Source organism: Accipiter gentilis, chromosome 6, assembly GCF_929443795.1.
Source record: "Accipiter gentilis chromosome 6, bAccGen1.1, whole genome shotgun sequence".
Classification (NCBI taxonomy): domain Eukaryota; kingdom Metazoa; phylum Chordata; class Aves; order Accipitriformes; family Accipitridae; genus Astur; species Astur gentilis.
Genome location: NC_064885.1, coordinates 31,325,267 through 31,336,296, shown reverse-complemented (window position 1 = coordinate 31,336,296; position 11,030 = coordinate 31,325,267). Strand labels below are relative to the sequence as shown.

General features: G+C 46.1%; 2 protein-coding genes across 2 annotated transcripts in view; one reads left to right on the top strand and one right to left on the bottom strand.

The window, feature by feature from the left end:
• Positions 1-4,938: 4,938 nt before the first annotated feature.
• Positions 4,939-9,929, bottom strand: GMNC (geminin coiled-coil domain containing). Its single transcript, XM_049802501.1, has 5 exons — positions 9,852-9,929; positions 8,858-9,017; positions 8,687-8,772; positions 7,124-7,240; positions 4,939-5,583 (listed from the first exon to the last, which is right to left on the bottom strand). Exons 1-5 carry the CDS (start codon positions 9,927-9,929, stop codon positions 4,939-4,941), a joined length of 1,086 nt encoding a protein of 361 aa, XP_049658458.1.
• The window catches only part of OSTN (osteocrin), a 117,208-nt gene continuing 112,034 nt past the window's right edge, over positions 5,857-11,030 (top strand). Inside the window, exon 1 of the mRNA XM_049802976.1 lies at positions 5,857-5,942. The gene's annotated coding sequence lies outside the window, so the exon portion shown is untranslated. The remainder of the gene's footprint in view (positions 5,943-11,030) is intronic.

The following is an 11,030-nucleotide window of genomic DNA, read 5'->3' as shown; positions in this document are numbered from 1 at the left end:
CTGTGGCTGTTACATCTCTACCTCTGTTCTATTATAATCCAAAATTGCACCTCCTTCTGTGGACACTTGTGCTTGCAGGAAATAAAGGTCCCTTTCAGTCCTCCAGAGAGGTATGTAGGTGCCAGGTATGGTGCTGTGTGGTGTGAGCAACAGCTGCATTGTTTAATAGATGCTGAAGTGGGCAGAAAGAATTGCATCAATTAGATGTTAAGTTTTATTAGACATAACTTAATGACACTGGTAAAATTGACATTTACATATAATCATGGCCTTTTTTCAATCACAAAAATCATGAACATAAACATATTAAGTGTTAAATTAACTTCCATTGCTATTAGCATACCTTTCTAAAAACATGGATTGTTTTAAAGTGTGCAGCTGCATGTGTTACATTCACATAATAAAGCAAACAAACTTCAAATAAAAAAAATAAAACAAATGTTAATACAAGATGGATATTTACAGACAATGAAGTTCACTGTTTAAAGAACCTCCCAGCGTCTCTGGGCCATTCAAGTCATATTTCCCCAACCTGGTGGTGTATGGGCCTGATACTGATTCTTGGCAAGAGGAAACCTCTCACGTAGTTTGCAGCAGCAAGAATCGTGTTTTTCTTGTTAAATTGCTATGAGCTGGTCCAGTGGTGGATTCCATAGAAACCAAAGTACAGAAACAAAGTGTAGTACCAGAGGCAATATCGGAACCCAGAACTTCTGCCTGCTGCTCGTCTGTTCCAGCTGCCTGATTTGTTTCTGAGGTTATACCAAGCTGAAATTCTTCATCTCTGCTACCTCCTGGTTACCTAGTTGTGATGGCTGTGTGAAGAACTGGATTTTGTTTCTACTTTTTGCTTTCATTCCTATTGATTTCTAGCTACATCTGTGGCATAGGAATGTGTCACAGGCTTCCCTGGGCGTTATCTTGCACTTCCCATGAGTAGCAGGGTGGCTTTGGCTCTGTTTAACCCACTGGGAAGAGATACGAAAGGACAAACAGGCAGCATCAGGCACAAACCAGGAGTGAACCCCCACCTCAAAGCCCAGTCTAGGCTTTGTACAGGCAAGACTTTCTCTCCCATGTCTTTGCGGGCCAAAGAACTGTGATGCAAACTGGACAGTAATTAAAAGCAAATAAGCATTTCCAGAATTTTATCTCATGAAGAAAAAGATGATGTGTTAGGCTCCATTTCTGTGACTGATTTTTACAAGTTCAATCTAAGGTGCATCTACACGGTGCACCTACACGCTGAGGAGCTAGTTTCAGACTCACCAGTATCAAGTTAGTAGCAGTGTTGATGCTGCAGCCCTAGCCTGCACCTAAGGTTATGAGCCCTACCAAGAGGTAAAAGCAAACAAGCTGGATGCAGCACTGCATTAATGCAGCTTTACTGCTTTCAGGCCCAAGGAAGCCATGGGGACACAGCAGGTCAAATCAACATGTCAAAGCAACACCAGCCCAGTCAGTAACTGTCCTCCATACCCCATCATTTGTCAGTAATCTGCCCTAAGCTGTTTTCAATCTCTTACTCACTTTCCACATCTATTATACCTGCATGAATGCAAGATTTTCAGAGGAACCAGGCTGTTTAGAGCAAGGTATGCTGAGTAAAGGCTTTCTTTTGGCAATAGGAGCAACATTTATCTAAAGGAACGGTTCAGTCACGGGGACTTTTCCTCAATGATAATTGCACCACTGTACTCAGCAGGAGTATTATAGACAAACAAAAAAGCAGAAGAGTCTCATTCCTCACCTTGGGGCTCACTTGCTTGCTGTGGGTTGGTGGTAGAAACAGAGTAGCTTATTTTTATTGTTCTTCGTACATAACTCAGGAAATACTAGTTCAAATGATGCTGTTGGGGAAAAATAAATCACCCTCAGTTATTTACAAAAATGCTTTGGAGATTTTTCTGTTTCCTTTCCAGTGTGTTCCCTCTGCTACAGTGATCAGCATTATTAAAGCAGAGACTTTTGACTAAGCAGTGGTCTAAACCAGAATTTTAAGTTTGCATGTGCAGGTCAGGAGCACCCATCAGCTGACAGGAGCAGCACCATTGGGCCCTCTACCCAAATGAACTCCAATAAGCCAGGCTCAGACAGAAATCCCTGACAGAGGACTCAACACCTTCATGCTGAGTAAAATTCAGGAACCCAAAGAAAAAGAGGAGGATTCATTCAGGTAAATTATTCATTGAGCTCTTCATTTACATCTATAATTTATTTGTTATCAGGCAAGGGGCCAGCCACCCCTTTACAAAAGGCTGGCAAAGGTTTAAGCATCAGTTCATTCCTACTGAAACCCTACTTTGAGATTGTACCAAAGATCTGACACTTTTATTCTGGATCTCTGCAAGAGAAATTCCCACATGCAGTGATATAAAAACATGGAAAGGAAATGTCAAACAGGTGGAAAGATTTTTTTCTCTCTTTAGAGAAAAAAACCCTGATTTAATATTTGCTGACAGGACAAATGTACTTATTACTGCTGCTGACTCTATAGCATTGAAATGTAAGTAATAGCATTCAATAGTGTCAGAAAACATAGATAGATCTTGCTCTACTTATGTTTTAGAGCTGCTTTGAAAGATGTGGCATCCACAGCTGCATTGGGTGTAATCCTCTGGCCACACTGTCTAATCCTGGCATGCTGTTCAACACCCACACCACACATACCAGAGTCTCCCATCACATATTCATGTTAAGGTCAAGCATTTTCTATGCTGCCACATGCACCAATAAAAACTATAGTGACAGGAGTATTTTCTTCAATGCTACCTTATATAGTAGGGTACGAGGAGATTCATAGAAAAGAAATGCCTTGATAAAGAAATGAGTTGCTTGTAGGAGAGGATTTTTCTCCTGCTTTCACTGAAAAGCAGAAAAGTGCTACAGAAGCAGTGGTACTGTCTGACTAGTCTTCATCAGCTGGCCACATTTTTACTGACTATAACAACTGCCCCAAACAAATACTTGTATTTATTCTATGTGCATTGTCTGTTTGGGTTTTTTTCTGTTGTTGTTGCTTGTTTGGTGGTCGGTTGGTTGACTGTTTTTTAAATCCAGTGCAATAATGCCTACAATCAATGGTTTCAAATTGCCTGTTCTGGAAGAATGCCCCATGACTGACTTTAAAGTAACTACTCAGAAATACAGAGTTTGTTTATTTAAAAGTCTTTGGGGAAATCACTACTGGTCCTGATGAAGAATCCAAAATATTGCAATTCTAAGGCACAAGAGACTATTTAGGAGATATTTGTATCCTCCAAAAATAAAGGAATGTCTGGTTTTCTACAGGGAAATAAGCCACTGGAAGGAAATCCTCAGTTATGGTTATTTTTACTTAAGTACTTCCTCAATGTCACTGGGACCATTCTGAAAGCAAGAATAACTAAATCGCTCTTATTTCCAATACTTAGGCATCACACTACTATAAAGCAGAAAACGAAGGTAACACAAAGTGTTACTGGTGAGCTTACTTCATGCCAGTTGACTTCATATCATTAGTAGTGTTACTAAAAATCACGTCCTGTGCAATGCTAGAGCACCTTCTCTCCAGAGATTTTTAAAGCATTCTCAAGGTAGTGATGGTCTTAGCTTCAGCCCACCACTGCCTGACAGAGTCATGGAGAGGCAAGAGCTGGTGTTGACGGCTGTGGTTCCCAAAGACTCACTCTAACCACTAAGCGATACTGGCTCCCCAAACCAGGAGAAACATTTCCCATAGGAAGCATGGGGTTATGGGAGGAGGAGGAAGCAGCCCTAACTCTGGGCTGACATTGATTGCAGATAATTCTCTCTGTGATCTTAGAGATCAGGACAAAGAGGTCAAAAAGTTGTTCCCTAGAAAGAAAATCTCCAGTTTCACAAGTGCAACTCTTGATGTTGCAGAAAAGCCCCACTGGAGCTGCAGAAAAGCCCCACTGGAGCCACAGAAATTGCTTATGAAGCCAGGAGTGGCTTCTTGTTATGAGGGCTTCCAAAATAAGGCAGGTAAACATGGAATAAAATCCACCAAAAGAATAGTGGGATGGTACAGGCAAGGAGAATGCATCCTTTGCAGAAGAAAGTGCTCTGAGTGTACATTAGTCACAGATGAGAAAATTTCTGCCACTAATGTATTGGGCCACAGCCTTGGCTGGTGATGGCAGTGTCATTACAGCATCTCCAATTCTAGTTCCTGTTCCAGGGCTCAAACTTTTTAAACTCCTTTTATCTGACAGATAAAATACCTTTAAAACACAATGCAGTAAACACATTAGTCTCTTAATCACACTTTAAGAAAATCCCCTGAACTTGCTGAATCACTTGTAATTAAGTAGCCTTCAGGCAATAGGAAAAAATCCTGTTTATTTTGAGGCATCATCAAAGAATGACAGCACCATGCAACTGCACGTAGGTCAGCCTAGTGTAGCACATTAACAAATACCCACGGTTGCCTTAATCCAAGGCAATCTGTATAGCCAAGAGAGACAAAAATCACTTAGAAACTGGTGATCCTCAGCCTCCAACCTATGCCTCCTTTGCCATCTGTGGATATCTAAGAAGGAGGTGCTATTTCCAAACTGTATTCCCAAAATGCTTTCCGGTTTGGTGCATGTGGGAGCGATCATCAAAGCTGAAAGCACTCCAGCCTGGAAACTACTAGTTAACAAGGAATAGCTGATGACAGAAAAACCATGAAGCAAGTAAAAGCAGGTATCTCAACACAGGTACAAGAGAAGTGGATCCAATTTGTACATCTGGCCTGGGGCAGATAATTGCCCAAGTGAAATCTGGAGCTGCACCTGTGAAAATCTGGGAGGGATGGAGGAGTGGATAGGTGACAGGGTAGCATTTAACAGAGTCCAGAAGGGCTCATTTTTGATGCCTGAACCTGTCTCAAGCACAGGATGGAGTGTCTGTCGCCTACATCCCCTATGGCTGACCCTCAATGCAGGTGCATTATTCAGCCTGTTTGGGCACCCAGGTGAATCTCCATCCTCCATCATCATCCCTGCATACAAAGGCTTGTCCTTGGTGGAAGGTGTGTGTTCTCACATTGCGGTGAGGACTTAGAGATGTTGTGAAGGCCACTTCTGTTTTGTTCGGTGACAAATCACCAGTCAAATAAGGCAACCCATAGGCTGGGAGGGAGGAAACACTTGGCACTGATGAGGGGACACATGGTGCTGAGGAAAACTGAGGAAGGAAGGGAGAGTCTTCACTGCATGGGTGGTTACTGCTGTTAGCTGTAGGCACATGGCTGCAGCTATAGGCTGCTGCTGCTCCTTCACTGTGGTCATAGTCTATTGCTTCCCCAGGGCTCAGGCAGTATGTGTCTTTTCCAAGGTCTGAGGACAGGGCACTGTAGTTAGCTGAATTTTCATCAATGGTGTTGACATCTTTTAATCCTAAAGTCTGCAAGACCCAGCTGTCCACAGCAGGGCTGGCTTGTTCTTCACAGGCAGTGAATTCATTAAAGAGGTTCCTTCTAGCTTTGGAAGCATGAGGAGTTTCTTCAGGAACAAAGCAGTGGTCCTCTTTTAATCTCCTCTTGGTGCTTTTGAGAATAGCACAGGTTTTTTGGCCATGGCAGGATAGCAGCTTCTATTTTAAAAAAAAAAAAAAAAAAAAAAAAGAGGTGGAGAGAGAAGATTAAAATCTGAATTTCTAGTTACCTGGAAGGAACGTGTTTCTGATCTCAGATTTTAGATGGGCAAGATGGTTACTACTGTCCTTGTAAAAAAACCTTTTTCTTCCACCCTGTGCTTAAACATATGGATCTGACTAACTATTTTGTGTCTTTACAGTCTCTGCAACAACCCAGTCCCTGAAAGAGAAGAATTTGACAATGTCAATAAGGCCTGTGCTTTGATTGTATTCTCACTCAGTACGGCGTGAAATGAGAGCTCCTGCCTGGCTGTACGGCACTCCGCTGTGCTGTTGCTGCCAGCCGTAATTGGCAGGTAAGCAGGGTATGGGGGGGCATGTGGCAGCCTGACAAAGAGGGAGGATGCAAAGGTAAGTCATACTGGGGCAGGTGTGACCCTGGCCAGGGAGTGCTCAGAGCAGCAGACTCAGTGGCTTTGAGCTCGTTAATCCACCTCAGTTGTCATTATCCCAGGACAAGGGCCCTTCAGCCATCCATGGATGGTAAAAGGCAGGCAGGAATGACAAGGAAGGTCCCCACCACATCGTGAATTTACTGCTCAGACACCTCCTGTGATGTTTTCACACCGGACCCTCCTCCACATGACATAGAGGGGTGGCCATGTCTCCCTGCTGTGCTCAACGAAGGAGACCTTTTCTACTGCCAGAAGCCAGGTCTTGGCATGGGAGGGGGGACATACCACACTGTCAACTCAGAATAGGATGTAAAAGGAAAGTCTGCTATTTTTTACAGGCTTTTTTGCCTTATGCCCAATCCACAGAGGTGAGCAAATAACTAGTAGTTCAGTTTCATGGGGAAGGATGGAGTAGTAAAATAAGTCTTTAAGCTGACAAGTAACAATTATCTTTACTTTCTTTTGGACAAGAAACAGAGAATCAAAATATTTAATGAAAAAAAAACCCTTCACACTTAGTTTAACAGAATATTTCATCCAACCTTAAGTGTTTAATTTTGTATTTCACCTTTAAAAAAACCCACACAACTTTTTACTTAATAAATCTGAAAAAAAATTGGAAGACCAGTATTCTAATGTAAATGAATAAAACATGTCCTTGGAAGATGGCAAAACAAAACATAAACCAGAAAGCACTCAGAACATAAAAAGAGGAAAAATTAATCCTTATCAAATTGACAAAACAGATGCTTTCAAGAAATATATGTTCAGATTTGAACTTTTCACTGAAAAAAGCATTTACCTTGCTTATAAACCTAACTTACTTATAGCTAACTTATGAACTAAACTTAATTATGCCATGGGCTATACTGTCTCCACAGTCAGAACCTGATAGGATGTCATTCCTGGGGGAAACTGCCACCTTAGATCCATGACCAGCAATTTGGCAGCTCTGTGAAGCTAAATGGATCTCACACTGCAGGTTGTCTACACTCTTAGACTTTCCAAATAGTTTAGTGGCATGTACCTATTCAAGTCATTTCTTCCGCAACACATCTATACAACAGGTTTGGACACAATACCTTGGCTTTTTCTTCTAAACACTTAATCAGGGCAGAATTCAGGTATTGTCGGAGGTTATTATTTTCTTCATGTAACCTAGCAAGTTCCTCTTCCTTCTGAAGCAAGGTATCCTGAAGCTGTGGAATAGAGATATTGATGAATAGATGTTGACTCTGTAACTTAATAGCAATTGCTCTATGGTACAGGCTGCTTGGATTTGATGATCTGGGTGTTTGCTTTGTGAATGCAACCCACCCCCTCCAGCCTCTTGTGTCTGTAAATCTAAGTGGCATGACTGTTTAGTTTTCACTTTTGACTTCCTTTATTTTTAAGTGAGTGTTTGAGAAGATTACTGGGGAAAAAAAACTGTAACCGCGGAATAATAACAGAAAAGAACTACAGGCAGCCCTGTGAACAGCCAGAAACCATCATGGGCATGACAGTAGCTCTCAGATCTCCTCCTGAGTGGCAGTAAGCATCCCTTTGCACCCCTCTCATTCCCATTTATAGTTGGCTGGTGGGGAAAAGAAGGATGAGGACCTGCAGACTAACAATTTATAGGGGCAGAGTGCAGAAGGAAGATGCAGCTGCCATTCTTTATGATACAGTAGTACTCAGTGATGCCTTCAATCCTGGACCTGACTGTGCCGGTCCCAGTACATATACAGAGCGGAGATAATCCCTGGCCCCAAGAGCTGAAACAGGTGTGTTTTGATTTGCAGACACCTAACACTTTTTATGGGAAGTCAGAGAGATTTGCAGAGAGATTTTTGCCTCCTGGCCATAGCTCTGGAGACTCCTGTAGGAGGACAAAGCATCTTCTGCCAAGAACCCTGGGCATCTGCTGACCACAGGCTGAAAAGCACAGATTTAAATGATTGAGGTAGAGCCAAAGAAAGAAGTACACTGATGTCTGGAATTAGGGATTGATTCCAGGGACCTTGAAGTTAGTAAATGAATTTCCATCGACTTCACTGTGTCAAAATACCATTCCAAGTATTTGATCAGAGTGATCTGTCTGGGGCTCCTTCACCTAGGACTGTTCAGAGTTTCTCCTGCCCCTTGATGAGATTTGCAAAAAAGGGAAAGAAGAAAGAAAATAGAGTAACCAGAAAATGCTTGTTGGTCAAAATAGTTGATCCTCCCTATAAGTACGTAATTGTGGTGGAACCGTTTCTCATGAAGTTAATCCTTTGGTGGATTCTGGAGGACACACACTATGTATTTTTAGTCAAAAGCATGTCATCAGAGCCTGAGGGACTCCCCGGTCACGCCCCTGGTCTTCTCTAGCGGCAAGGCAGCTGGTCCAATACGCTGTAAGAGGGGAGACATGAACAGGGAACCCCACAACAGTTGTTCCAGCTTCGCGGGACAACACGGGGGAGGCAAATCCTTCAAGCAAGGAACAAAACCCACCAAACAAAGCGGTTGGCCGCTGTTTCCCACACCCGTGCCAGTGAGCGGGAGACATGTCACAAGCCAACCCAGAAGGTGCGATACCCCATACAAAGTTCAGGAACCTCGGGGGAAGAAACCGAGGTTGCGGGGGGGGGGGGGGGTGGGGGGTGGCGCGGAGCCTTTACCTGCTTGTTTCTGTAAAGCTGGGAGGACAGCTGGTCTCCCCGCCACGCCGCGTCCTGGGCACCGAGCTGCGGGCTGCAGAACTGCCCTGTTGGGGAGCAGACCCCAGGGGTTAGCCCGCTCGCTCGCCCAGCCCAGCCGCGGCCCCGCGGTGGCGGTGGGAGCGCACTTACCCGGCGGCCGAGCCTCCCGCCGGCCCTGGCCGTGCTGCTGCGGCGGCGGCTCCGCGGCGCAGACGGCGGCCCAAGTCTCCTTGGAAACCCCGGCGGGGGCGGACCAGGGGCAGCCCGGGCCCCCGGCGAAGTCCGGCTCCGGGCACGGCCGTCCGGTGCTCTGCGGAGACAAGGGGTCGTGGCGATGGGGTGCTCGGCGGAGAGTTTCCCCCCAGCCGCCGGGCTGCGGCGGGCCCCGAGGGGAGACGGTGTCAGCCCTGCTCCGGCCCCGCCGCTATCCCGGCGAGAAGCATCCCAGCGCTGCGGGCCGGTCCCCGCTCCGCGGAGAAGCGTTCCCCTCCCGCTCCTGTCCCAGCCGGGGAATGCTCGGGTACCTGTCGCGCCGCCTGCCCCCGTGGGAGCTCCCAGCCTTGACCCGGGTGCCCGCTCCCGGCTCCCCGCCTCCCCCCCCCGCCCGGTGGCACCGTACCGCCCCGCTACCTCCGCTGAGCCCCGAGCAGTGCCGCCCCCGCCGCAGCACCCCGCAGCAGAGGGGCTCCGAGCAGAGCTACGCCAGGACGGTGGCTGAGTTTCCTGCAGTCCCTTGGGAAATACTACGGTCCTGAGTTTGACGGGTTTAAGGTGAAGGGAGGACCCAGGCTGTCCTTGGCCAGTCCGTTCCTCCCACCTCGGGGGCTCGATTCAGCTCTAAAGCAGCACAAAACCAGCAGAGTCACCTCCAGGCTGCTCGCACTCTCTTCTGCCCCTGCAGTTCTGCAGGAACTCCCAGACCGCACAGTAGCAAAGCCTGGGGTTGTCTCTGGATTCATCCCTTTTCCCTCCTCCAAATAAGCCCCATCTGCAGCAGCTCTAAATCTCTGCAAGGCAACGGCAGAGCTTGGAGCCTCAAGCAGGGAATCTGCTTACCCATGGGAAGGCACAGCAGCAGAGAGTGCTCTTGCAGGTAGAGGAGAGCCCTCTTCCTTCCCCATCTTAAAGAGGGCACGAAACCTACTGCAAGCCCCCAAGGCGAAGAGACCAGCTTCTCCTTTTCTGCCTCCAGGTCGAGAGAAATGCAAAGAGCACTTACCATGTTAGTGGCAGAATGAAATGCAGGTCTTGGGAGCACGTTTCTCTTAAAGCCCCAGAGAGGTTTAAATGGCTCTGAAGGAGGGGGAGAGGGGGGAGACCGGGGAGGCGAGTTTAATCTAAAGGAGCTCCCAGTGACGCCTCAGAGCTCTCCTGAAACCCAGCAATCTGATTTGGTGTAAAGCTGTCAAACTTGTGACGTGAATAAACAGCAAACTTGCTGAAATCAAAGTCATTCTGGCCCCACAAATCAACACAAGGAAGGAGGGAAAAGAAAAGAAGGAGAGACAGGGGAAAAAAAAAAAAAGCCTCTACATGCTTCAGGACAGCACTGAACTGGTGTGTCTGAGTTTCACTCCAGGAAATGAGCAGGGATCCAGGGAAGCATCCCACATGTTCAGAGCAGGGCTGCTGGTGTTGCTGGTGAGTTTTTTGTTTTGTTTTGTTTTGTTTTCCAGCCCTGTTTGCAGTTGCAAAATCCAGCAGGAAGAGGCAAGTTTGTCCAACATGCCTGGCTGAGGGAGTGGGTTTTCCATGGCTTCCCAGGGGTGTGTAGAAGCAAATATGATTCAGAGCACTTCTCTGGACAGTTCTGAGGAAGAAAGTGCAGGTTTCAGAACAAGGCGGTCTGCAATGACAAGCCCCTGCAAATGTCTCGCTATATTGGGTATTTGTTTTCTGTCAAGCCCCGGGCTTCCAGAAGAAGATCTCAGGATATAAATGCTGTGACAGTGGTATAAGATTCACTGTCATAATGGGCTATGCTGCAAAAGCCATATGCAAGTGTGTGAAAGACAGAGATTGTCTGCATATAGTCATCTCTAATTCACACCAGATTTCCACAGCAATTCAAATCCATAGATAGGCTTGAGTTTCTTCCAGGGGAAAAAAAACCCAACAACCAACCAACCAACCAACAAAAAAACCCCAGCAAACCAAACAACTCTTCACTGAGGGTCTGCCTTTGAATAGTGTAGGGGATGGTGGGAATAAAGCTGACAGCAAAGCAGTTCTTCAGTCAGGATCCTGCCTCCTGCCATGGCAAGGGCTATTCAAGGACATAACCGGACCCGCCTGCGGACACAATCCGCACGCAGCTGAGGGT